General features: G+C 41.7%; 1 protein-coding gene across 1 annotated transcript; it reads left to right on the top strand.

The window, feature by feature from the left end:
• Window positions 1–8,272: 8,272 nt before the first annotated feature.
• Window positions 8,273–24,538, top strand: nyx (nyctalopin). The gene is made up of 2 exons (XM_087992309.1): window positions 8,273–8,333; window positions 22,439–24,538. Exons 1-2 carry the CDS (start codon window positions 8,273–8,275, stop codon window positions 23,830–23,832), a joined length of 1,455 nt encoding a protein of 484 aa, XP_087848435.1. The 3' UTR covers window positions 23,833–24,538.
• Window positions 24,539–24,780: the final 242 nt, after the last annotated feature.

The raw sequence follows: 24,780 nt of genomic DNA, 5'->3' as shown, positions 1-24,780 counted from the left end.
GATCCACGAGCCTTTATGATTCAGGTGCACCCAAAATGCTGTCATGAAGGTAGTTCCAGGATTTTTGATCTTGTGATAAATGTCTAGATTGATGCCACATGATTCATCTGGTTTCCTTCCTTTGTGACTTTACTGTAGCAATTTTATACAACTGAATGAATGTTTTATTGGACTATATGGCAATTGAGCTGAAAGTGTTACTGGAAAAGCGCAGGTCAGGCAGCATCCAAGGAACAGGAGGCTTAAGCCCTTCAGGAATGAGGAAAGTGTGCCCAGCAGGCTAAGATAAAAGGTAGGGAGAAGGGACTTGGGGGGGGGGGGGGGGGGGTGTTGGAAATGCGATAGGTGGAAGGAGGTCAAGGTGAGGGTGATAAGTGGAGTGAGGTGGGGGCGGAGAGGTCAGGAAGAAGATTGCAGGTTAGGAAGGCGGTGCTGAGTTCGAGGGATTTGACTGATACTGGGGGGGGGGGTGTTGGAAATGCGATAGGTGGAAGGAGGTCAAGGTGAGGGTGATAGGTGGAGTGAGGTGGGGGCGGAGAGGTCAGGAAGAAGATTGCAGGTTAGGAAGGCGGTGCTGAGTTCGAGGGATTTGACTGATACTGGGGGGGGGGGGGGGGGGGGAGAAATGAGGAAACTGGAGAAATCTGAGTTCATCCCTTGTGGTTGGAGGGTTCCTAGGCAGAAGATAAGGAGCACGAGGCAGCACCGATACAGTCGTCGATGTAGCGGAGGTAAAGGTGGGGGGTGGTGCCAGTGTAGCTGCGGAAGATGGACTGTTCCATATATCCTACGAAGAGGCAGGCATAGCTGGGGCCCATGCGGGTGTCTATGATACCCTCCTCCATCTCTTCCACTTCCCGCTCCTCTGCCATTGAGCCCTGCCCCTCCAACCGCCACCAGGACAGAACCCCACTGGTCCTCACCTACCACCCCACCAACCTCCATGTACAGTGGATCATCTGCCATCATTTCAGCCACCTCCAAATGGACCCCACCACCAAGGATATATTTCCCTCCCCTCCCCTCCCCTATCAGCATTCCAAAAAGACCACTCCCTCCGTGACTCCCTCGTCAGGTCCACACCCCCCACCAACCCAACCTCCACTCCCGGCACCTTCCCCTGCAACCGCAAGAAATGCAAAACTTGCGCCCACAACCCCCCCCCCCCCGCCCCCCCAACTTCCCTCCAAGGCCCCGAGGGATGCTTCCATATCCGCCACAAATTCACCTGCACCTCCACACCATCTATTGCAGCCGCTGCACCCGATGTGGCATCCTCTATATTGGGGAGACAGGCCGCCTACTTGCGGAACGGTTCAGAGAACACCTGGGACACCCGGACCAACCAACTCAACCACCCTGTGGCTCAACACTTCAACTCCCCCTCCCACTCCACCAAAGACATGCAGGTCCTTGGACTCCTCCATCACCAGACCATGGCAACACGACGGTTGGAGGAAGAGCGCCTCATCTTCCGCCTAGGAACTCTCCAACCACAAGGGATGAACTCAGATTTCTCCAGTTTCCTCATTTCTTGCCCCCCCCCCCCCCCCCAGTCTGTCAAATCCCTCGAACTCAGCACCGCCTTCCTAACCTGCAATCTTCTTCCTGACCTCTCCGCCCCCACCTCACTCCGGCCTATCACCCTCACCTTGACCTCCTTCCACCTATCGCATTTCCAACGCCCCACCCAAGTCCCTCCTCCCTACCTTAGCCTGCTGGGCACACTTTTCTCCTGTTCCTTGGATGCTGCCTGACCGCTTTTCCAGCAACACATTTTCAGCTCTGATCTCCAGCATCTGCAGTCCTCACTTTCTCCTCCTATATGGTAACTGAGTCAACTATAGTCATAGATGTACAGCATAGAAACAGACCTTTTGGTCTAGCTCGTCCATGCTGACCAGATATCATTTGCCAGCACCTGGCCCATATATCCCCCCCCTCAACCCTTCCTATTCATATATCCATCCAGATGCCTTTTAAATGTTGCAATTGTACTAGTCTCTACCACTTTCTCTGGCAGCTCATTCCATGCACACAACACCCGTGTGGAAAAAGTTCCCCTTAGGTCCCTCCTATATCTCCCCCCCCCCCCCCCCCACTCACCTTAGACCTATGTCCTCTAGTTCTGGACTCTCCCACCCCAGGGAAAATACATTGTCTATTTATCCTAAGCATGCCCCTCATGGTTTTATAAACCTGAGGTCACCCCTCAGCATCTGATGCTCCAGGGAAAACAGTCCCAGCTTATTCAGCCCCTCCTATAGCTTCAAATTGCTATGGGACTCTAAGCTAGGTGACAGCAACAGATTTCCTTCCCAAAAGACAAACCTACTTGGTTGACTATATTAAAATTACTTCATGAGCTTTTTAATTCTAATTCCACTGCACCACTTTTTCTTCCTATTGATCATACATTGTTGAAGTATTCTGTGGTGGTATTTTGAATGTCCAAGGAGAATTTAATTGTCCAACTGTCTGGTATAGATGTTTCCTGAATTAACTGATCATATTACATTTTCAAATTTAGTCAGCAGATGAGGTTTTCATCAAGTGGGTGGTTTTGACTGTAATGAAGTCTGATACCATGATCCTGTTGAAAGCCAAATTGAATAGAGATGAGCAAGCGCCATCTAAATGATTGGTCAATTTCATGAATAGATTCTGTAGTTGGTGAAATGAGTTTTTTTTTGTGGGCCCCTTACCTGACCATTGTTTGCACAGATTCTGGTGTTGTGTAGTTGTACTGGAACATCTTGATTAAAAAAGCATCCAGTGCTGGAAAGTAAGTCTTTGCTACAGCCAGGATGTTGTCTGAGACCTTTACCAATCACTGAGTAAATTAAATTTTCTAAAAAGTAGTCATAATTCTACAAGACCACAGGCTGCTCTTGTGAGAGACAACTGGTGGCAGTTAAACCTGTGTCATTACAGCAGTCTTTCATGGTAACCTTAGCTGGTGTGGAAATCTGGTGGTGGATATCTTTTGATTCATCTCTGCTACTTTGCAACATTTTTCAACTAGAATTGAAAACTCTGGCTGTCATTTGCATCCAAGCTGGGCTCTGCCTTCTTTTGAAGTTATGAATGATTTGTGCATTATTTAGAGTTGGTTACTTTCATGTAGAGAACTAGATGCTATTAAGTATACTTTTATAATTACTGAGTGGCAACCTGCAGTTTTTAAATTGCACTAACTTTAAACTTGGCAATTTATGAGCCAAATCTATTGTTTGTAAACTTTGATTATGCAAGAGGCTACAGAACTGCAAGGGGGGAAAAGTACAAAATGGTGCAATTTGTCTGGGTGCAAATGGCAAACCAACATGAAAATTGCGATGCCGCAGCTTGCATTGATACTAAGAATCAAAGGTGTTGTAGCTGCAGTTTAACTTTCAGGGAGAAAGTTCACAGGCTCGTAACTAGACTAGTAAATGTTTGGGAAAGGAAAGCTTTGCAGAAAGGAACTAAGCTGAACTGATTCTAATTCCAAGATTGTATCCTTGGAAAGCCATGGTGGCAACGAATGAGCAAGAGGCCCTTATCCTTCTCGTCGGCTATGTTGTTCACCTGGATCATTTGATGTATGCCCCAACTTCATATTTTTTTAAATACTGCTCAGATAACCTTTTTATTACTGGAAATTTTGTATTTGTATTCTTTGCAGCTTGAATGAATATTGCAGGTTAGAAAGCTGACTGAAAGTGTGTGAACTTTTGTGCTACAAATTCAAGCTGCTGCTTTTTGGCAACTGACTGAGAACATTACCTCTCTGTCACCAGGTCCTATAATTAATGTATATGCATGTTAGGTTGGTTCGGGTATCTTAAGATATTTCACGGTATGGACTAAAACTATGGTTCATTTGTTTGAGGATCGGATATTCCAGCATGACCTTAAGTTTTGATTTGCCCTAATTGCTTTTCAAATGTTGTTGGACTCTGTTTGAGCTGTTGCTGTCCACATGGTAAACTTCTACAATATGCTTAGTCTGTTGGTTAGTTTTTCAACAAAACTATAGAGAAATCCAGATTAATGTGCTTAAAACAGCATTGCAAAGTGCATCTTATCACACCTTTTTTCTCTCTATATTTAATGCCCCCATTATAAATGCTAGAAAGAGGATCAGAAATTTTCCATCAAGGTGGTAACTATTAGACTAGTAATGAGGTGTCACCTTGAAATTAGGATCCCTCATGTTAGGAGTGTCACTGCTGCTTTTTGATGGAAACACTTCCACCAAGTGGACCATAGTAACTAGCTGAGGCAAACAATTTGAAACTAGTCAAAAAAAAATGCATTCCATTGACTTTGGGAAAATTCTCAAATGTAAAAAAAAAACTTCAAATAGACTTGTCGTTTTTACACTGATGTTTTTTGCAAATAGGACCTAAGGAGTGAGGAATTGCCAGAGACTTGTTGGCCCTTTGAACATGCATCACCAATCAATAAGGTCATGGTCTGATTTTTGGCCTTAATCTGCATTCCTGCATATCCTGGATAATCTTTCATCCCTTTAGTAATCAAGAACCTATCTGTCTTAAATACTTAAAGACTGCATTCACTGCTCATCTCTCTCAGGTGAGCAATCCCATAGTTTAAAACCATGACCCTTAGGTCTACATCCTTCCACATTCACCTAGTCATGTCCCCTTAGGATCTTGTATTTTAATTGTCATCTCTGACTCCTCCAAACTCCAGAAAATAAGAGCCTAGTCTGTTTAGCTTTCATAAGGCAATCTGCACATTCCAGGTTTGGTCCTGTAAATCTTCTCTAATCTGCTTCCAATGGATTAATGTCCTTCGTGGGTATGGTGATCAATGTATGTACTGTAGATGCAATCTCACCAATGTTCTGTATAACTGAAGCATAACCTTCTCTTACTTTCAATTCCCCCGCCTCCCAATAAACCATATCATTCCATTTACTGATTACTTACAGTACCTGCACTAACCTGTGAGTCGCACAATGAGACAGCCAGATCACACTGCATCTCACAGCACTGCAATTATCACCATTTAGTTACCTTTTATTTGTTCTTCCAAAACTGACAATTTAACATTTTCCCATATACTGTACACTATTTTCCAGATCTTTGCTTACTCACTTAAGCTAACGTCCTCTTTATAACTGACTTTCCTAACTATCTTTTGTCATTAAAATTCATAAATGATTTGGGTGAATGGACTAAACAGTTGAGGCCCTGGCACTGATCTCCTGCCAGCTTGAAAAAGGCCCATTTATTCCTTTTCTCAATTTCCTGATAGCTATTCTTCTATTCATGCCAGTACATTATCCAAACACCATTGTGTAAATATGCTGAATTGTCTGTTCACATAACATGTTGTCATTGCCCATTTTGGGTGAGTAAATAACTGTCATAATTTTGTTACTTCTTTAAAGCTCCTGCTGTTCAATGCTATGGCCTCCTGTACGTTGAGTAGAAGCCAAGATGAAAAACAAATTGCCCTCACTGCAAATAGCAGAGGTGCTTTGATGAAAAGAAATCAAAAGATGCCATTGCTGCACTGAAGCAGGTACAGTCAGCAGAACAAATTCACCCTCGGTAAGGAGAAGTTTGCCCTGTTCTCCAGCCTAAATGAACATAATGAGTGCCTTAGATGGAAAGAAATGTCTTGAGCTCGGAATATAGACTCCAGAAGAAACGAGCAGTCTCAGGAATACTTTGCTACCTTGTTTCTTCCCTTTCAAAGCATTACAATCTGTGGTGCATTGTGTTATGCAGCTTTTACCATTTTTAAAATATGAAATGGTGGGAAATATTGGTGCTCGCAAACCATCAGACAAAAAAGAAAGCTGGAAGCTCTACACATGTTGTTCAAGTTAACAAAATTGAAGCAGATGTACTCATTCCCCGCATTCCTGAATATTATGGGGTGGGGGAGAGAATTACTTCTACATCCTATAGAGCCTTGTATAGCCAGAGAAGCTGGGTTCCAAACTTAAGAAATAGTAGGAATCCTATGGAACTATTTTTCACCAAACCATTGGTAATTACTGAAAGGTTTAGATTCCACAAACATAAATTCACTATCATGCTGGTTATCTCCCAGTTTCTATCAATTTTAAAGAAAATAGCAGCATTCCATGAATTTAGAGACAACTTAAATGATGCTATCAGAGACAGACTGCAGTGTGGTTTAAGATGTGAAGCAATCCACAAAAGATTACGGATAGCAAGGAATCTGCAATTAAGGAAAGCACTGGACATAGCAGTCTTGGTGAAGCTAGTAGCCAAGGAAGGTCAACAGCAAAATTCAAGCATGAAGTTCACAAAATGACAGAGAGACAAGCACCAATACAAACTCCAAACTGCCAACCTAGTAGCAAATTGTTGGTATGCAGAAGCTGCAGCAGGAAAAGGGCATATTGAAAGGGTGTGTTTGAGAAGGAATCATGAACAGCATAAGAGTGAGAAAACAGAAAGAGTAGGTAGAAAATCTACATGATACAAAAAGGGCATAAGAATAGACCAGACACTCAGTCCAAAGAGGAGTAGTTATTAAACATAATGGCTATTCCTGGTAGCACCAACCAATACTGGGATTCTCCCCCTGACTGAATAGCAAACTGGTAAGAATGGAGGTGGATATCGGAATGGCAGTTTCATTGATACTTCAATGTGTATATCAGAAGCAGGTGAGTTGCGTTACACTGCATCTCTCAGCAAAAGTGGTGTCTTTAAAGGGTAATATCATTGTAAGTATTCAGTTATATGGCCAGTCTGAAGATTTTGCTTTATACATTGTCAAAGGAAATGTTCTTGCTATGAGTTTGGAGCAAATTAAACTGCATTGGGCCAAAGTAAATTGCATGTCAGATTCTGAGAGTGATCTATCATAAATTCTAAAGGACCATGCCATTATTTTCAACGGGAAAGATCTATCAAGTTGAAAATCCAGAATGAGAATCATGTGAAATGTTGAAAAGTCAGATCAGTGCCTTATGCAATTTGACCAAAGATTGATGCAGAATTAGAGAGGCTTATCAAGGCAGGAGTCTTTGAGTCTGCAAATGAATGATTCAATCGCATGTAACATAGCGGTAATGAAGAAAGTCGAACGGTGTGCATCCACAGTGATTTCTAAGCCACTATTCATCTGGAATGGTGTACTGAATGGTATCCTTTAACTTTAATCAATGACCTATTTGTTAGACTAGCTAGAGATCAGTAATTTGACCTTAGTCAAGCTAATCTTCAGATGAAAGTAGATCCTGTGTCACACAAATACTTGAATGTAACACAAAACAAAACAACTGTTCAAATATAAGAGACTTCCATTTGAAATCATATCTGTACCTGCATTATTCCATGGATGAGTTTTAAGTGAAGTGGAAGGAATCCAGTGTTACTTTAGTCTCTGGGAGAAATAAAAAAGAGCATCTCCACAATTTAGGTGTTACTCTGCAAAAACTTGAAGATTATGGCTGAAGAGTGAAGAAAGACAAATGTGAATTTTTAAAACTATTCCATTGAATATTTAGGCTATGTCATTGATGCTAAGGGATTACACAAATAAAAATAAAAGCCATAACTGCCACCTCAAAATGTCAACCAGCTATGATAATGTTTGCATTTGTTACAATGGCAGGTTTGTCCCAAATCTTGCAGCCATTTTCAAGCCATTCCACAATTTATTGTACCAAAGCAAGAATTGGAAATGGGAAAATCAATGTAAGAGAGACCTTACATTGGCAACAAGGCTTTAATTCAGAAGTTCTCTGACTTTTTTTGACAGAAAGCTACTGTTACAACCAGTACGTGGTGCATCATTGGAGTGAGAGAAGTCGTTTCTCACATATTACCAAATGGTGAAGAGTAGCCAATAGTTTTTACATTCTGCTGTGTTTAACTATCTTAAATCATTCTAGAATCATATTTGACATTAGTTGGCTCCACCAGTACCAATGGCTGGGAGTATACCTTATTTACAGACCATAGGCCAAAATACTTGGACCTCATACGGGATACCTTCTCTCGCACTGAGCTGCAGCAGAGATGGGCATTGTTGCTATCAGTTCACATTTATACAATTAAGCATTGGCAATCCAACTTCCATGGGATAATTATTCATAGTTTATATCACAATTGTTTACAAACTCCTTAAAGCAGTGCAGAATTCACCAGATCTGATCAGCTTCGCATCAGCCATTGACAAATGGTTTGACAGAAAGATTTGTCTAATCCTTAAGAGTAGCTATAATCATTCGCCATATAGTTAAAACCCTATTCAGAGCACAGTGGGAAAAATGGTCAAGCTGTTTTACTACCTTCAAGACTTGGCTGGACATGCCTCACAAGAGTACAGAAGTAAGAAGCTGTGATGACAGAATTGTAAAATCTGGCTGATAATAGAATAATCAACTAACAAAAGAGATAATCACAAGACAATGTCTTAGCAAAAGTTGAATGGTGATTGCCACACCTGTAACCAATAGTCAGCAGCTTGCAGCTGACCTGTGCCAATTTCAAACCTAAGAAAAAGGGTATAAAAGACTGGTGCATCAACAGATTATCAGCAATAACTGCAGACAAACCTTTGTGAAGAAGACCCCAAACAACAACAAAAGAGCAACCCTTACAGCAACATGGCCTGAGCAGCTACCTCATTATGGATAATACCAATTTTTCTATTTAGTTATATATTAGTGTGAGCATATAGATCTATAAATCTAACTTGAATACTGCAATTCTACATTCCATCATTTTGTCAGTTGTCCATGTTTTTGAGATTCTACTTAGACTGTATTCACAAATCTAATAATGTAGTTGAATTTATGACAGAATTTCACATGTATTTCTGGCTCTTTGTCCTGCTGCATTTATTAGCCATGGAGCAGATTTTTGAAGTCAAGAGAACTTGGGAAGAAAAGTCACTGTCCGAAAGACTGAACCAATTTTTATTAACTTACCAGAACACAACCTACTTGATGACTCAGAGTTCTCTGGTCTTGCTAAATTGTAAAGCGTTAATTGCGTTTTGCATTTGATTTGCTGCAATCACACACAACAAGTGACAATGTTGACAAGTAAAGAGGTGTTGGCAATGAATCAAGGAATCGCACCACTGGCGCGAAGTGGGTACAAGCCATTCTTGTAGCACAGACTGGACTGATCTCCTACACTGTAGGTGCAGAGCAACTCTTTGCAATCAGATCAAATGTGCCAGAGATTGATTGAAGATCAATCAATCTGTCTCTATTTAACTGTGTTAAATAGAGACCTGATTACACCTGAGGACAGAACAGTAACTGGAGCATTTGAATGAGACAATACACTAGAATACTTAAAAGAAGTGGTCCTAGAAATTGTGAATGCACTAGATGTCAGTTTTCAAGATTCTATAGATTCTGAAAGAGTCCCTATGGCTGAAGGGTTACTAATATCACCCTGATATTTAAAAAATGAGGTAGAGAATTATGAAGAGAATTGTAGAGGTTGGAGAGAATTATAGACTGATTAGCCTGACTTCAGTAATGGTGAAAATGCTAGAGACCATTATAAAAGATTTAACAGCAGAGCACAGTGACACAATTGGACAGAGTCAGTATGGATTTTTAAAAGGGAAATCTACTGGAATTTTTTGAAGGTGTAACTTAGTGTTGATAAGTGAGATGTGATTTACCTCCACTTTCAGAAGGTTTTCAGTAGGGTCCCACAGAAGAGACTAGAATGTAGAATTAAACTGCATGTGATTGGGGCAGTAATATACTGACCTGGATAGAGAATAAAGAGTTGAAATAATTGTGTTTTTTTCTCAAGTGGCAGGAAGTGACAAGTGGAACAGCACAGAGATTAGTGCTTGGGATTGCAGTATTTGCAATATATATTAATGATTTAAATTTATCTTTAAGTTTATAGACAACACAAAACTAAATGGGAGAGTGACCAGTGAGGAGGATGCAGAGATGCCTCAGTTTGTTTTGGACAAGTTGATTGAATGCGCAAATGCATGGCAGATGAAATATAATTACAGATATATGTAATGTTTTCTACTGTGTCAGCAACAACAGGAAGGCAGTTATTATCTGAATGGTTAAAGACTGGGAAAAGAGAAGGTGCGACCATGCAGGGGCAGCAGGCAGTAAAGAAAACAAATAATACACTGGCCTTCATATTGAAAAGATTTGAGTACTGGTGCAACAAAGTCTTGTTGCAATTCTAAACATGAATTCTAAACACCTGGCGTGTTGTGTGCAGTTTTGGTCTCCTTGTCTGAGGAAGGATATTCTGGCTATGAAGAGAATATATCAAAGGTTGCCAGACTGATTCCTGACAGACTGATGTATGAAGAATGACAGGATCAGTTAGGACCATTTTCACTGGCATTTAGAAGAATAAAGGTTTCTATGAAAGCCCCCCCTTAAAGTTCTAACAAAATTAGACAGGGTAAATGCATGAAGAATATTCCATGGAGTCCCCAGAACCAAGATAACATTTCAAAGACATGGGATAGACTATTTAGGTCAGATTAGGAGAAACTTCTTCACCCAGAGAGTGATGAACCTGAGGAATTCTCTTACACAGAGTGAGGTTAAGACATAAATATTGAATGTTTTCAAGGAAGAGTTACATATAGGCTAAAAGGATCATAAAATATGGGGAGAAAGTGGGAATAGAGTACTCGTTGAGTATCAGCCATGATTAAGTTAAAAGCTGGAGCTGGTTTGAAAGGTTGAATTGGCCTGCTCCTATTTTCTATGTTTCCATGTTTGTTTAATTGTAGTCAGTTGTGGAATACTTTCTGTAAGAAGAAAAGTCATTTAGCCCATGTCAAAAGTAAGGTTGTTGGTTTAAGCTTTTATTGCTGTTTGTGGCTTATTAATGTAAATTTATGTTAACACATGCAAATGCATTAAAAAAAGTCAAAGGCACAGTTATATATCAAAATGATTCCGGTTTGTAATTTAAAAGTATGTAACAGGCCTATGGGTATATACATTTGTATGTGTGTGTATACATATAGTATAGATTATATATGTAAAACTTTGCAATTAATTCTGTAATGAGTTGGTAAACTAAGAGGACCAAACTGATACAAGATGTATGATCTCACAAAGTGATTGGCATTTCAAAGGATAAAGCAAGAGACAGTGAGAAGTGATGTCATGATAATCATCATTACTTTTAAAGAAACTGATCAGGGATTGGTCACAGTTTGGTCAGTTGACCAAAGACTGGAATCTGGTGAGCAGCAACGTCTCCTCGAAACATGGTTGAAGGCAGCCGAGAAGGCTTACTCTGACAGGCCCTCGTTGGTCAAGCTACAGAGGATTACGGTGCTGCGGTCTGCATTAAATTCCGTGCTCAGGCAGACGGCAAAGAAGGAGTTTGCTTTTGCAAAACAAAGGCTATATGAGCATGGTGACAGGCCAGGCAAATACTTAGCATATCTCGCCAGGAAAAGGAGTACCCCACAAGCCATTATGGTCATTAGGGAAGGGTCTTGGAAACTTAACATGTGACTCCAAAAAGATTAATGTGGTATTCCAGAGATCTTGCTCTAAGTTATGTCGATCTGAGGGTTGTGAGGAGGGGCGGGCCAAAATGGAGTCTTTTTTAAGGATCTGGAACTCTCAGGTGTGACTCCCGAACAAGAGACATAGAACATTACAGTGCAGGCCCTCGATGTTGCGCGACCTGTCATACCAATCTGAAGCCCATCTAACCTACACTATTCCATGTAGGTCCATATGCTTGTCCAATGATGACTTAAATGTACTTAAAGTTGGCGAATATACTACCGTTGCAGGCAAAGCATTCCATACCCTTACTACTCTCCGAGTAAAGAAACTACCTCTGACGTCTGTTCTATATCTATCACCCAATTTAAAGCTATGCCCCCTCGTGCTCGCCGTCACCATTCTTGGAAAAAGGCTCTCACTGTCCACCCTATCTAGCCCTCTGATTATCTTATATGTCTCTATTAAGTCATCTCTCAACCTTCTTCTCTCTAACGAAAACAGCCTCAAGTCCCTCAGCTTTTCCTCATAAGACCTTCCTTCCATACCAGGGAACATACTAGTAAACTCCTCTGCATCCTTTCCAAAGCTTCCACATCCTTCTTATAATGCAGTGACCAGAACTGTACACAATACTCCAGGTGCGGCCACACTAGAGTTTTGTACAGCTGTAGCATAACCTCATGGTTCTGGAACTCGATCCCTCTATTAATAAAAGCTAAAACACTATATGCCTTCTTAACAACCTTTCTCACTGCCCCCTTATCAGAGCAAGAGATACAGGAGACTGTTAAGCAGCTTCAGAATGGAAAGGTGCCTGGTCCTGATGGACTTCCCAGCAAATTCTTTTAGGAAATTATCAACATATTGTCAGGACCGATGCTCAACATGTTCAATGACTCATACAGCCATGACTGTCTCCTGCCATCTTTGAGAGAGACTAATATTTCACTTATTCTCAAAAAAAGGGAAGGTCCCAGAAGACTGTGCTTTGTACAGGCCCATTTCACTCTTAAATGTGGACTTTAAAATCCTCTCTAAGACTCTTGTGTTAAGGCTGGAGACTGTGTTACCTTCTATTGATAAAGAGGACCAGATGGGCTTCATATAAAGGGCTGCAGATCCTCCAATAATGTTAGGAGGCTGCTTAATGTAATTCAAGTGTGTCAACAGCAATTAATACAGGGATGGGTGATTTCTGTAGGTGCAAAGAAGGCATTTGACCAAGGTGAGTGGCCGTAATTTTTCTATATCTGGAGTGGTTTGGCTTGGGTGAAGTCTTTATAAGATGGGTGAAGGTTCTGTACAGTGACCCTCTCGCTGCGGTCATCACCAACGGGGTGCGATCAAGCAATTTTAACATTTTAGGGGTAGCCGGCAGGGCTGTCCCCTCTCCCCACTGCTTTTTACTTTGGTGATTGAACCATTGGTGGAGGCCATTCGTGGGGATCCTAATATATCAGCTCCAAAAGTGGGGTCAAAATTACATAAGATTTTGTTGTACACAGACAATGTCCTCATTTTTTTTGTCAAATCCAGCAGTTTCGGTGCCTCACCTGATACAATGCATCAGCTCATTTGGCGCCTTTTCCGGGTACAAGATTAATCTTGCAAAATCAGAGGCTATATGTCTATGGGTGGTCTTATGAAGGTGCTAGGTCTTTTGAGGGCAAATATTGATTCCCATTGAGATGGTCATGGGGGTTTGTGTGTATTTGGGCATATTCATTACTCCAGTTCTTGATCAGTTGTTTAAAGCTAATGTTGTTCAATTATTTGACAAAATCAAGCAAGACCTTCAAAGATGGGAGGCGGTTCCGGTATTGTGGTTGGGTCGATAACAATAATTAAGATGAATATTCTCCCGCATTTGTTATACCCTATACGGATGCTCCCTCTGATTTTCAATAAACAAACATTCAGGAGACTGAACGGCTGGTTCAGCTCCTTTATTTGGCATCGTAAGCAGCTCCTCATTAAATTAGCTAAACTGCAATTACCTCACAGATGGGGGAGTGGATCTCCCGGACATTAAAAGCTACCAACTAAGCTCGCTTTTATCTTACGTGAGTGATTGGGCCTGTGGGGACTCTCTTTGAATATGGTTAGATATCAAAACCTCTCAGGCAAAGTGCCCCCTTACTAGCTTGCTGTTTTTGGACAAAATGAGGACAGTTATGGAATATTGCCATAACCCAATAGTTATCAATACTATTAAAGTATGGAGGGCAATTCGGTAGAGGGAAGGTAATATTGGCAAAACATCTTCTTTTACACCTAGAGTGGGTATGCTGGGTTTTCAATGGGGGATGATAGATTCAGGATTCAAGCGTTGGGCAGCTCGGGGTGTATCTTGCATGGACGATTTATTTGAGGGAGACACAATGATGTCCTTTGATCAGCTAGCACAGAAATACGAGCTATCTAACAGGGACCTCTTTCATTTTTTTCAAGTTAGGAATTATATTCAAAAAAAGATTACACTTTTGACTGATCCCTACAAATCTGACATAGAGAGGAGGGTGCTCAGTGCTGAGTACGCTTTCTGTCAGCACTTTATATCATCACTTGGGGGGGGGGGCGGTGGGAATGAGTTTGATCGACTCTGCAGGGTATGGGAGAGAGAGCTAATTGTTGAAGTCTCCTCAGAGGCATAGCAAGATATTTGGAAAAACACAAGAAAAATATCAATTTGCAATAGGATCTATGCTTTACAGTTGATGATTCTCCACAGGGATGGAAATGTGTTGCTGGAAAAGCGCAGCAGGTCAGGCAGCATCTAGGGAACAGGAGAATCGACGTTTCGGGCATTAGCCCTTCTTCAGGATTCTCCACAGGGTCCATTTGGCTCCGGACCTTTTGTCAAAATTTAAACCAGGGATATCTTCAACATGTCCCAAGTGCAAGGTTGGTACGGGCACTATTACCCATTGTCTCTGGTCCTGTGGTAGGCTTTAAACATACTGGAGCACTGTGGTGGGTGCAATGGAGGGGATTTTGGGTGTAAAATCTCCAGCAAAGACACAAATAGGATAGTGCATATGGAAAGGGTTAGCAATCAAATTACAAGGACACTGGACAAACAAATGACAATGAGAAGAACATGGTAAATACAGGACTGAAGGTGTTATATCTGAATGCATCTGAAAGGGAATAAGGTAAATGAGCTTGTAGCGCAGATTGAAATTGGCAGGCATGATGTGGTCAGCGTCATGGAGACATGGCTGTAAGGGGATCAGGATTGGAAATTGAATATTCAAGGATACACATCTTATCAAAAAGACAGGCAAGTGAGCAGAGGGGTTGCCTTATTAGTAAGAAATGAAACTAAATCAATAGAAAAAAATGAAATAGGGTCAGATGGTGTAGAGCCTGTGTGTGTATCAAGGAAGAACCACAAAGGTTAAAAAAAAGTCGGAGTTATAAACAGGCCTACAAAGAGTAGTCAGGTGTTGGGGCACATGATACACCAGGAGATAGAAAAGATGTGTAGGAAAGGCAAAGTTACAGTGATCATAGGGGATTTCGATATACAGATGGCCTGGGAAAATCAGGTACTGAATTACAGGAAAAGGAATTTGTGGAATGTCTACAAGATGGCCTTTTGGAGCAGCTTTTGATGGAGCCCACGAGGGAACAGACAATACAGGATTTCGTCGAAAAGTGTGACACTGCAAAAGGTCAGGCAGTATCTAAGGAACAGGAGAGTCGACATACTGGGCATAAACCATTCACTGGATTTAGTGTTGTGCAATGAGGCAGACTTGGTAAGGGAGTTTAAGGTAAAGGAGGCAGTGATCATAATATGGTTGAATATACTCTGCAGTTTGAGAGGGCGAAGATAGAATCAGAGGTAACTATATTACAGCTGAATAAAGGCAACAATAGAAGTATGAGGGAGGAGCTGGGTAGAATAGACTGGGAGAGGAGCCTAGCAGGGAAGACAATGGAACAGTAAGGGCAGGAGTTTCTGGGAGTAATTCAGGAGACACGCAGAGATTCATCCCGAGGAAAAAGAAGCAGGATACAGGGAGGATAAAGCAACCCTGGCTGACTAGGGAAGTCAGGGATAGCAAAAAAGCAAGTGAGAAAGCATATAATGTGGTGAAGGGCAGTGAGAAACCAATGGATTGGGAAGCTTATAAAGACCAACATAGGGAAACAAAAAAAAAAAGAAATGGGGAGGGAGAAGATCAAAAATGAGGGTAAGCTCGCCAGTAACATAAAGGAAGACTGTAAGAGTTTCTTTAGGTATAGAAAAGGCAAAAGAGAGACAAAAGTGGACATTGGGCCGCTGGAAAATGATGTTAGAGAAATAGTAGTGGGGAACAAGAAAATGGCTGAGGAATTAATAATTGTTTGGAGTCAGTCTTCTCGCTGGAAGACATGATTAATACCCCAAAAATTCAAGAGAGGGAGGAGGCAGAGCTGAGTATGGTGGCCATCACCAAGGAGAAGGTGCTAGAAAAACTGAATGGCCTGAAGGTGGATAAATCACCTGGGACCAGATGAACTACACCCCAGAGTCCTAAGGGAGGTAGCTGAAGAGATAGTTGGGGTTTGTGGTAAACTTTCAGAATCACTAGAATCATGAAATGACATTCCTGTTTAAAAAGGGACTAAGGCAAAGACAGAAAATTACAGACCAATTAGTCTAACCTCAGTCGTCAATAAGATCCTAGAATCCATTGTGAAGGATGAGATTTCTGTATACTTGGAAATATATGGTAAAATAAGGCAAAGTCAGCATGTTTACATCAAGAGAAGGTCATGTCTGACAAATCTGCAAGTAATGAGCATGTTAGAACAAGCAGAACCAATAGATGTTAGCTACCTGGACTTCAAAAAATGTTGTGGTCCCAAGGAGCCACACAGGAGGCTACTGAGCAAGATAAGGGTCCATGGTGTCAGAGGCAAGGTGCTAACATGGATAAAAGCTTGGCTATCTGGCAGAAAGCAGAGAGTGGGGATAAAAGGGTCCTTCTCAGGATGGTAGGCACTGACAAGTGAAGTTCCACAAAGCTTGATGTTGGGACCACAACTTTTCACTTTATACATTAATGATTTAGATGAAGGAACTGAGGGCATTCTGGCTAAGTTTGCACATGATACAAAGATAGGTAGAGGGAAAGGTATCATTGATTTTGCAGGGAGGCCGCAGAAAGATTTGGACAGGTTAGGAAAGTGGGCAAAGAAGTGGCAGATGGAGTACAACATGGCAAAGTGTGAGGTCATGGTAGGAAGAATAGAGACATGGACTATTTTCTAAATGGGGAGAAAATTCAGAAGCACAAAGAGTTCTAGTCTAGGATTCTCTCAAGGTAAAATTACAGTTTGAGTCAGTAGTTAGGAAGGCAAATGCAATGATGGCATTTGTTTTGAGAGGACTTTAATATAAAAGCTGGGATGTACTTCTGAGGCTCTATAAAGCTCTGGTCAGACCATATTTGGAGTACTGTGCACAGTTTTGGGCCCCATATCTCAAGAAGGATGTATTGGTCCTGGATAGTGTTCAGAGGAAGTTCACAAAAATGGTCCCAGGAATGAAAAGCTTAACATATGAGGAACGATTGAGGACTCCGAGTCTACAGTCGATGGAGTTTAAAAGGATGAGAGGGGATCTAATTGAAACATACAGTATACTGAGTGGCCTGGACAGAACACATGTTGGGAAGATGTTTCCACTGGTAAAAGAGACTAGGACCTGAGGGTGAAGCAAAGACCTTTTAGAATGGTGTTAAGGAGAAACCTCTTCAGCCAAAGAGTGGTGAATCAATGGAATTCCTTGCCACAGAAGGCTGTGGAGGCCAGGTCATTGAGTATATTTAAGACTGAAATAGATAGATTCTTGAGTATCAAGGGGATTCAAGGGTTATGGAGAGAAAGTGGGAGAATGGGGTTGCGAAACTTATCAACCATGATTGAATAGTGGAGCAGGGTTGAATGGCCTAATTTCTGCTCCTATGTCTTATGGTTTTACGGTCTTGACATCAAGGCTGCATTCGACCAAGTGTGGCGTCAAAGAGCCCTAACAAAACAATGGTTATCAGGGGGCAAACTCTCTGGTGGTTTCAGTCATACCTGACACATAGGAAGGTGGTGGTGGTCGTTTGAGGTCAGTCATCTCAGCTCCAAGACATCTATGCAGGAGTTTCTCAGGGTAGTGTCCTTGGCCCAACCATCTTCAGCAGCTACATCAATGACCTTGCCTCCATCATAAGGTCAGAAGTGGGGATGTTCGCCGATGATTGCACAATGTTCAGCACCATTTGCGACTGCTCAGACATGGAAGCAGCCTGTGTCCAAATGCAACAAGAACTGGACAATAACCAGGATTGGGCTGACAAGGAGTAAGAAACATTCATGACACACAAATGCCAGGCTATAACCATCACCAATAAGGGACAATCTAACCACCACTCCTTGGCATTCAATGGTGTTATCATCACTGAGTTCCCCACCATCAACATCCTGAGAGTTGTCATTGATCAGAAACTCAAAATGACTCACCACATAAATGCAGTGGTTACAGGAGCAGATCAAATGCTAGGAATACTCTGGTGAGTAACACCCCTTTCTGACTCCCCAAAGTCTGTCTACCATCTACAAGGCAAAGGTCAGGATCAATGAAACCCCAACAACAGTCAAGAAGCATGACTCCATCCAAGACAAGGCAGCCGCTTGATTGGCACTACATCCAAAAGCATCCACTCCCTCCACTACCCAATGCCCAGTAGCAGCAGTGTGTACTACCTTAAAGCTGCACTGCAGAAATTCACCAAAGATCCTCTGACAGCACCTTCCAACCCCACAACCACTTCTGTCCAAAAGGACAAGTGCAACAGATATATGGGAATACCACCACCTTCAAGTTCCCCTCCAAACCACTCACCATCCTGTTTGAAAATATATTGGCATTCCTTGACTGTCGCTGGGTCAACTCCTGGAATTCCCTCCCTCATGGCATTGTGGATCAACCACAGCTGGTGGACTGCAGTGGTTCAAGAATATGGGAACACCACCACCTTCTCAAGGGCAGCTAGGGACGCACAATAAATGCTGGCTAGACTGTGATGCCACAATCCACAAAAACTGTTGATGGATTGCTGATGTATATAAAAAATAAAAATTGAATAAATAAAAAGACTATTGATGGATTGCTCATGCAATTACCAATTAGAGCTTAGAGGATTGTGATCACACACAGGGGCTAATGACTAGTAAGGGTTAAAAAGGCCTTGTTTTTAGTGTTTGATGTCCAAGGAAGGAGGACTTATGATAGCAGGGAACAAGAAATCTGTATCCAGTCCATCAGTTCTTTGAATTGGCATCTGCTGATTTATTAAGGATTATTTTAAAGCTTGGCTATAAACTGTCAATCTGCATTTAAATGTTGCAGTCTCCATGGCAATGCTGTACCATGCAGAGGCCATTTGCCAATCAACAGCACTATCCTCTCATGCAATTAAAAAAATCATAGTATGTACCCAGCAGCCAATTAAGAGTAAATCACATTGCTGTGGATCAGGAGCTACATGTAGACCAACAAGGTAAGGACAGCAGTTACCTTCCCTAAAGGATATTAGTGGACCAACTGGATTTTTCCTGTCAATGGCTTCTGTTAGACTCTTACCCAGATTATTCATGAATTGCAATTACACCATCTGCTATGGTAGGATTTGAACTGTGGTCCCCAGACCATTACCTGGGTCTCTGGTTTAATAGCCTCGGGATAATATCACCAAGCCATTGTCTCCCCAATGAATGTTGATTCTCCACCTGAATTTGTATTCTTGTGAAATTTCCTGATACACACAAGACAAAGGGCTTTAGCAAAATGTGTCTTTTTTCAGTAATACTGAAGCTCTGTAAATGAGATTGAGTATTTGTAATGACTTTCCCAGAATATTTTACTGCCATGCCTTTCTTTTGGACTCCAGAATAATCCCTCCTCAATGCTCCAATGACTATTTGTAATGGTAGACTCTAGCATTTCTACACTGCTACAGTGTTCCAGGGAGAAAGGCTAGAAAGGTCTAAAAGTTCATCAGCTTTTTACTTAAACTGCTTCCCACCACCTCTCCATCATAGAATCACTGAATCATTAAAGCATAGAAGGAGGGCAGTTTGTCTCCACTGGCTCTCTGAGCATTTTACTCACATGCTAGTCTCTTGTCTTTTTACTGAAACCATGCACATTATTTAAATAGAAACAATCATCAAACGCTCCCTTGAATGCCTCAATTGAACCCGACTCCACCACATTTGCCAGCAGTGCATACCAAAGCTGGGATACTCACTGTGTGAAGAAGTTTTTCTCTCACCTTGCTCATGCTTCTTTTGCAAAACATCATAAAACTGTGCCCCTTGGTTCTTGATGCATTTTTGCATAGGAATAGTTTCTCCTTATTCCTCTGTCAAAACCGTTCATGAATTTGAAAACTTCTATCAAATCTCCTCTTCGCCTTTTTTCTCCAAGGAAAAAAATTCAGCTTCTTCAATCCTTCCTATTAATGGTGACACAGTGGTTAGTACAGCTACCTCACAGCACCAGGGACCCGGGTTTAAATCTTTCATTTTGCTTTTATGGCTAGATCTTTCCAAATTGTCTTGTATAGCTTTGTATTTATTTTAAATGTGCAGTAAGGTTTGTTCTTTTGTTGAAATATACCCTCAGCCTTGTGTGCATATGTTGAGTGACAGGTCATCATGTTAGCTCAATAGCATAGCTAAAACTCATGGTCTATCAAGCCAAATTTCACACCATGCTGTTTTGTCTATTATTCTTATCAGCTAGGATAACAACAATGGGGGTCTCAATTTAATCAGTGTTCCCTGGTAACAGCTCATATATGCAACATTTCGTCAGTGCCATGGATCTAAATTACGTGCTCCAATGCTGCAAACTTTAGTACTCAGATGCCTCGGGACTCTTACTGAAGCCAGACTGACCATTACAGCTAGACATTGCACAAATAGTACAGAGGGGGAAGACCATTCAGTCTGTGAAGCTCTTGGGAAATCGCTTGCTTCCAATAACTGCTGCATTAACCGACGTAACAACACCACTACTGAGCCGTCAAACAATTCCTCGCACTTGGAGCATTGAGAAGGAATTATTCTGGAGTCCAAAAGAAAGGCATGGCTGTAAAATATTCTGGGAAAGTTAAACAAAGACATTATTTTGTCCAAAAACTTAGTAATAGGTAGTTTGGTCATCCTTCGACCCGAAATGGAACGAGTATAAAATTGCATTAATTTCCCTCTTTGCTCACCATGAAGTATTCGCAATTGAACGACATGGAGCACTTCCAGAGTTTTTTTTAGAAAAGGTAAAATGCATTTATCAGTGTGATTCGCAGGAGATGTTTCAGCTGGATTGTGACTAATCCCTTTTCACACTGCAGATTTGTCGATGCATTAAGTGATGGATTTTGGAAAAATTGCCGGAAGCCTTTTTTTTTAAAGACTGTGAATTCAACCGAGACAGAAGTCACTGCTATGGACTTGAAAAGCGAAGAACAACAGGCTTTGTATAAGGTAGGTGCTGTGTATAGTAATTGACTTTGATCAATCCGTCACAAATGTTTGTTCAGGTTCTCATTGTTGATATTTCAAATGCCTGCGTTATATGCTGGAAATACGGACAAAGCGGACATTGCTGAAACGGTTGACCTTCCCCATATTTTATTTTCTTTGTATTTTTTAGACAATGTTCAGCAAGAGGAACCGCGGTGTATCTCTATTCTGAGATGCTACAGATGAAAAAACACTGAGATGCATCTGATCGTTTTAAACGGTATTTAATGTTACTATCCAATCTGGTTAACGGGCGATTAAAATCTAATTTATGTGCAGCCGTCTGAAAAATCTCTGACAAATAAGAGTTGGAAGATTTGGATTGTTATCACTTGTCCCTCACTCTATTCATTTATTTAATTAACCTTGCAGGCTGTACATATTCTGATCATTCTCGCATGACCTTTGCTCCGCCTGTTCCCACCTGACCCGCTAGTCCTTTTATTTTCGCTGTAACTTTCTTCCGAAAATCTTTCATCCTGATCATTTCTTTTTGATTCATATCATTCCCCTTCTAATTCACGGGGTTGTTACTCTCGATAGCGCTATCTGCTAGTTTTATTTTTACAAAAGGCCATTTGCACCTGGTTTTGGGATTGAAATCTTTTCCCTCTCGTTCCTTGGGCCCCTCAGTCCTCATGATTGAAATAGCCACTGCCCTTTGCAGTCCCCAGGCTTCCTGGAAACCACTTCGAACCGGGAGTAGTAGGCCTCAAATCTCAGAGACAAACAGTAAAACATCCAATCCAATTTCTTCCCCGATCTTCTGCAGACCCCTACGGTAAATACAGAGCATTGTAGAGTCAGGACACCACAGCTGATCAGTTTGTTGACCTTGTAGTTTCAGGTTTTGAGAAGCCTGAGAGGACATGTGTAGTTCACTTCCTATATGGACCACCAGCTCAGGGCAGGAGGTGGCGATGAAAGCAATTTGCCCCAAAATGAATGGTATTGAGTTTACAATTACTGTAAATAGCAAGACTCGCTAACGAGGTTGGGTCAAAGGGTGTGGGAGGAAGGGGGCAGAGGGTTCTCTGAGTGAGATATCCGCCTGTCAAGGGAAGGCTTTGGCAAGTGTGACTTTCCAAAGTTCAAACATACTTAACCTATTTCATGACCTTTGTCCACACATCCCTGTTACTTCTTTAAAGCATTCTCTTGTGGCGAACTGGTATTGCCCCAGCCTCTGAGCCAGGTTTCACCTGCTCCAGAAATATTATCTCGGAACAAATTGATTAGAAAATACTGACGAAGTATCACTGTCAGTCCTGAAATACAAACGGGCTTTTCTTTGTACTTTCAGGTTCTAAACGTTCTGCTTTTAAAAAAGAAATGTGTGCCATCGTCTGTTTCCTCTGTCGATTTATTTTTCAGTGGTTTTGTTCGTGACTCTGCGTGCCTCTGCTCCCTGGGCCTGCTCTCGCCTCTGTCCTACAGTGTGCACTTGTTCTGCTGAGAGAAACTGTGTCGTTCTCTGTGACCGAGCCGGATTGCAGCAAGTCCTCAGCGAGTTCCCATGTGAGGCCTCCCTTATCAGTTTGGAGAAAAATAACATCAAATTTTTGTCAGAGAAGGCCTTCGGTACTCTTCCCGCCCTCCGCTCTTTATCCTTAAACCACAACAATATCTCTTTCATTACCCCAGGCGCATTTAAAGGGCTGCCCCATCTCAGCGAACTCCAACTCGCCCACAACGAGTTTATTAAGTATCTGCACACTAGAACGTTCACTAATCTCAAACGACTTAAGAAGCTCGATTTGTCTAATTGCAATCTATTTAATATCCCAGACCGGATCTTTGTAGCAGTTCCCTCTCTGCAAGAGTTAGCTATGTGGCAGAATAACTTCAGGAGAATCCCTGCAGCAGTGAGGGCCACAGAGACTCTCAGGCTGTTGTATCTGGAGCGGAACAGAATTGAAGCAGTGGCTTATAACTCTCTCCAAGGATTACGCCGTTTGAAATATTTAAATTTACAAAACAACAAAATTGCGGTAATCCACGAGAAAGGATTTAAAGACTGCGTGGAATTGGAATATCTCTATCTTAATGATAACCTCCTGAGGAACCTTCCCGAGTTTGCTTTTCAAGAACTCAGGCTCCTGAAGATGTTAAACCTGGGAGGTAATGCTTTGGTGAACGTCTCCAGTACTTGGTTCAGTCAGCTAGTTGAGCTAGAGGTTCTCTATCTCGACAGAAACGCCATCAGTTACATCGAGGAAGGGACTTTTGAAAACCTGACCAGTTTGATCTCCTTACATCTGAATAGCAATAACCTGACCTCACTGCCGTTTTCCGTTTTTCAACCTGTATATTTCCTCGGCAGGCTCTATGTCTTCAGGAACCCATGGGGGTGTGATTGCAAGATGGAATGGTTGAAAGAGTGGATGGAAAACTACAAACTTGTCCGGGACATCCCGTGTGCCTCTCCACCGTCAGTAGCGGGTATGGATCTGAGTCAAGTACTCTTCCCCAAATCTTCAGAAGGGACTTGTGTCGATCCAGTGCAACAGAATGAGACAGTTTACACTCCAATTCCGACACAGCGTGCCCGGTCCACCGCTGACAATAGATTCAGTAACCTTATCTCGAAATTACTTTTCCCCAAAATGTACGAGGATGCGGAGAACACCACCGAAATCTTCAGGAATGTGTCAGTCCCGGGCGGAGTTAACCGGGAAACGTCTACAGCAGTTACTATCAACAGTAATCTGGATCCACACATCCAGGTTGTGTTCATACCCATTATAATGTTATGCTACAATATCTGAGACAGCGTTCAGCTGCTGCAGCATTTGCCGTGTATTAATACAGCTGCAGGACGCAGGAAATCTCTTCGAATGCAATCTTTATCATTTCAAACAAAAAGACACGAATTGCGAAAGTTGAATTTGAGTTTGGCTCCCCTCAGTTTGGAACCATAACAGAGAGAACTGATCTTGTGTTTGAACCGCTGGATCCGTTCTCTGCCGACTTAAGTTTTAAATCATCGTGTGCCATCTGTCACCTTCTGGGACTGAGCCCAACAATAAACCGCCTCGATCGCTCTGAAGCTCGAGTAGAGGTTGGTTAAGTTTTGTACAGGATGAAGAGTCTTTAGCTCACATGCTGTATTTGGCAATTTCACAGCACCCACATTTTTTTAAACGAGAATACTTTAGTAAAAAGAAGACGGAATCCCGTATGTTGCAGACAGCGATTCCCGAATTTGACGACTTTGGTTAGACAAATATTAATAACTTTTACCGTTAGCATCTTCAATTAATGAATAATGGGCATATTGTACCTGACCATCGTGTGTTTTTGTAATATGTACATTATAAATATCATTTACATGAATGTATTACATAAGCACATTCCTCTGTACAAAAAAAAACTGATCTAGACAGAATGTTGGCCACAATAACCCTTTTATCTTTGATGCCGGGATTTATGTTTTGATCTATTAGAAATGGTAATCTGGGAGGATTGTGGCAATCGTGCACAGAGTTAGAGACTGTTTGACTATCCACAAGCAACAAATGAAAGGTATAATCGGTAATGTTTAGACTGAAGTAATGAGAAGCATTGGCGTCATTTAACTAAGTAAAAATGACAGAAATTGCAATGAAAATGTTGAGATTAGCCTTGTCTTGAGATTTTTTAAAATCAAAAGTGCTATCACACCTTGATAAAATATGCTTAAAAGTTGATAAAAGAAACCAAGTTATTTGAGGACA

The sequence above is a fragment of the Chiloscyllium plagiosum genome, unplaced genomic scaffold (genome assembly GCF_037043375.1).
Source record: "Chiloscyllium plagiosum isolate Xiang-an unplaced genomic scaffold, Cpla_swu_hap1 HiC_scaffold_12, whole genome shotgun sequence".
Taxonomy (NCBI): domain Eukaryota; kingdom Metazoa; phylum Chordata; class Chondrichthyes; order Orectolobiformes; family Hemiscylliidae; genus Chiloscyllium; species Chiloscyllium plagiosum.
The sequence above is the reverse complement of the archived record's forward strand: the minus strand, read 5'-3'. Positions and strand labels throughout refer to the sequence as shown.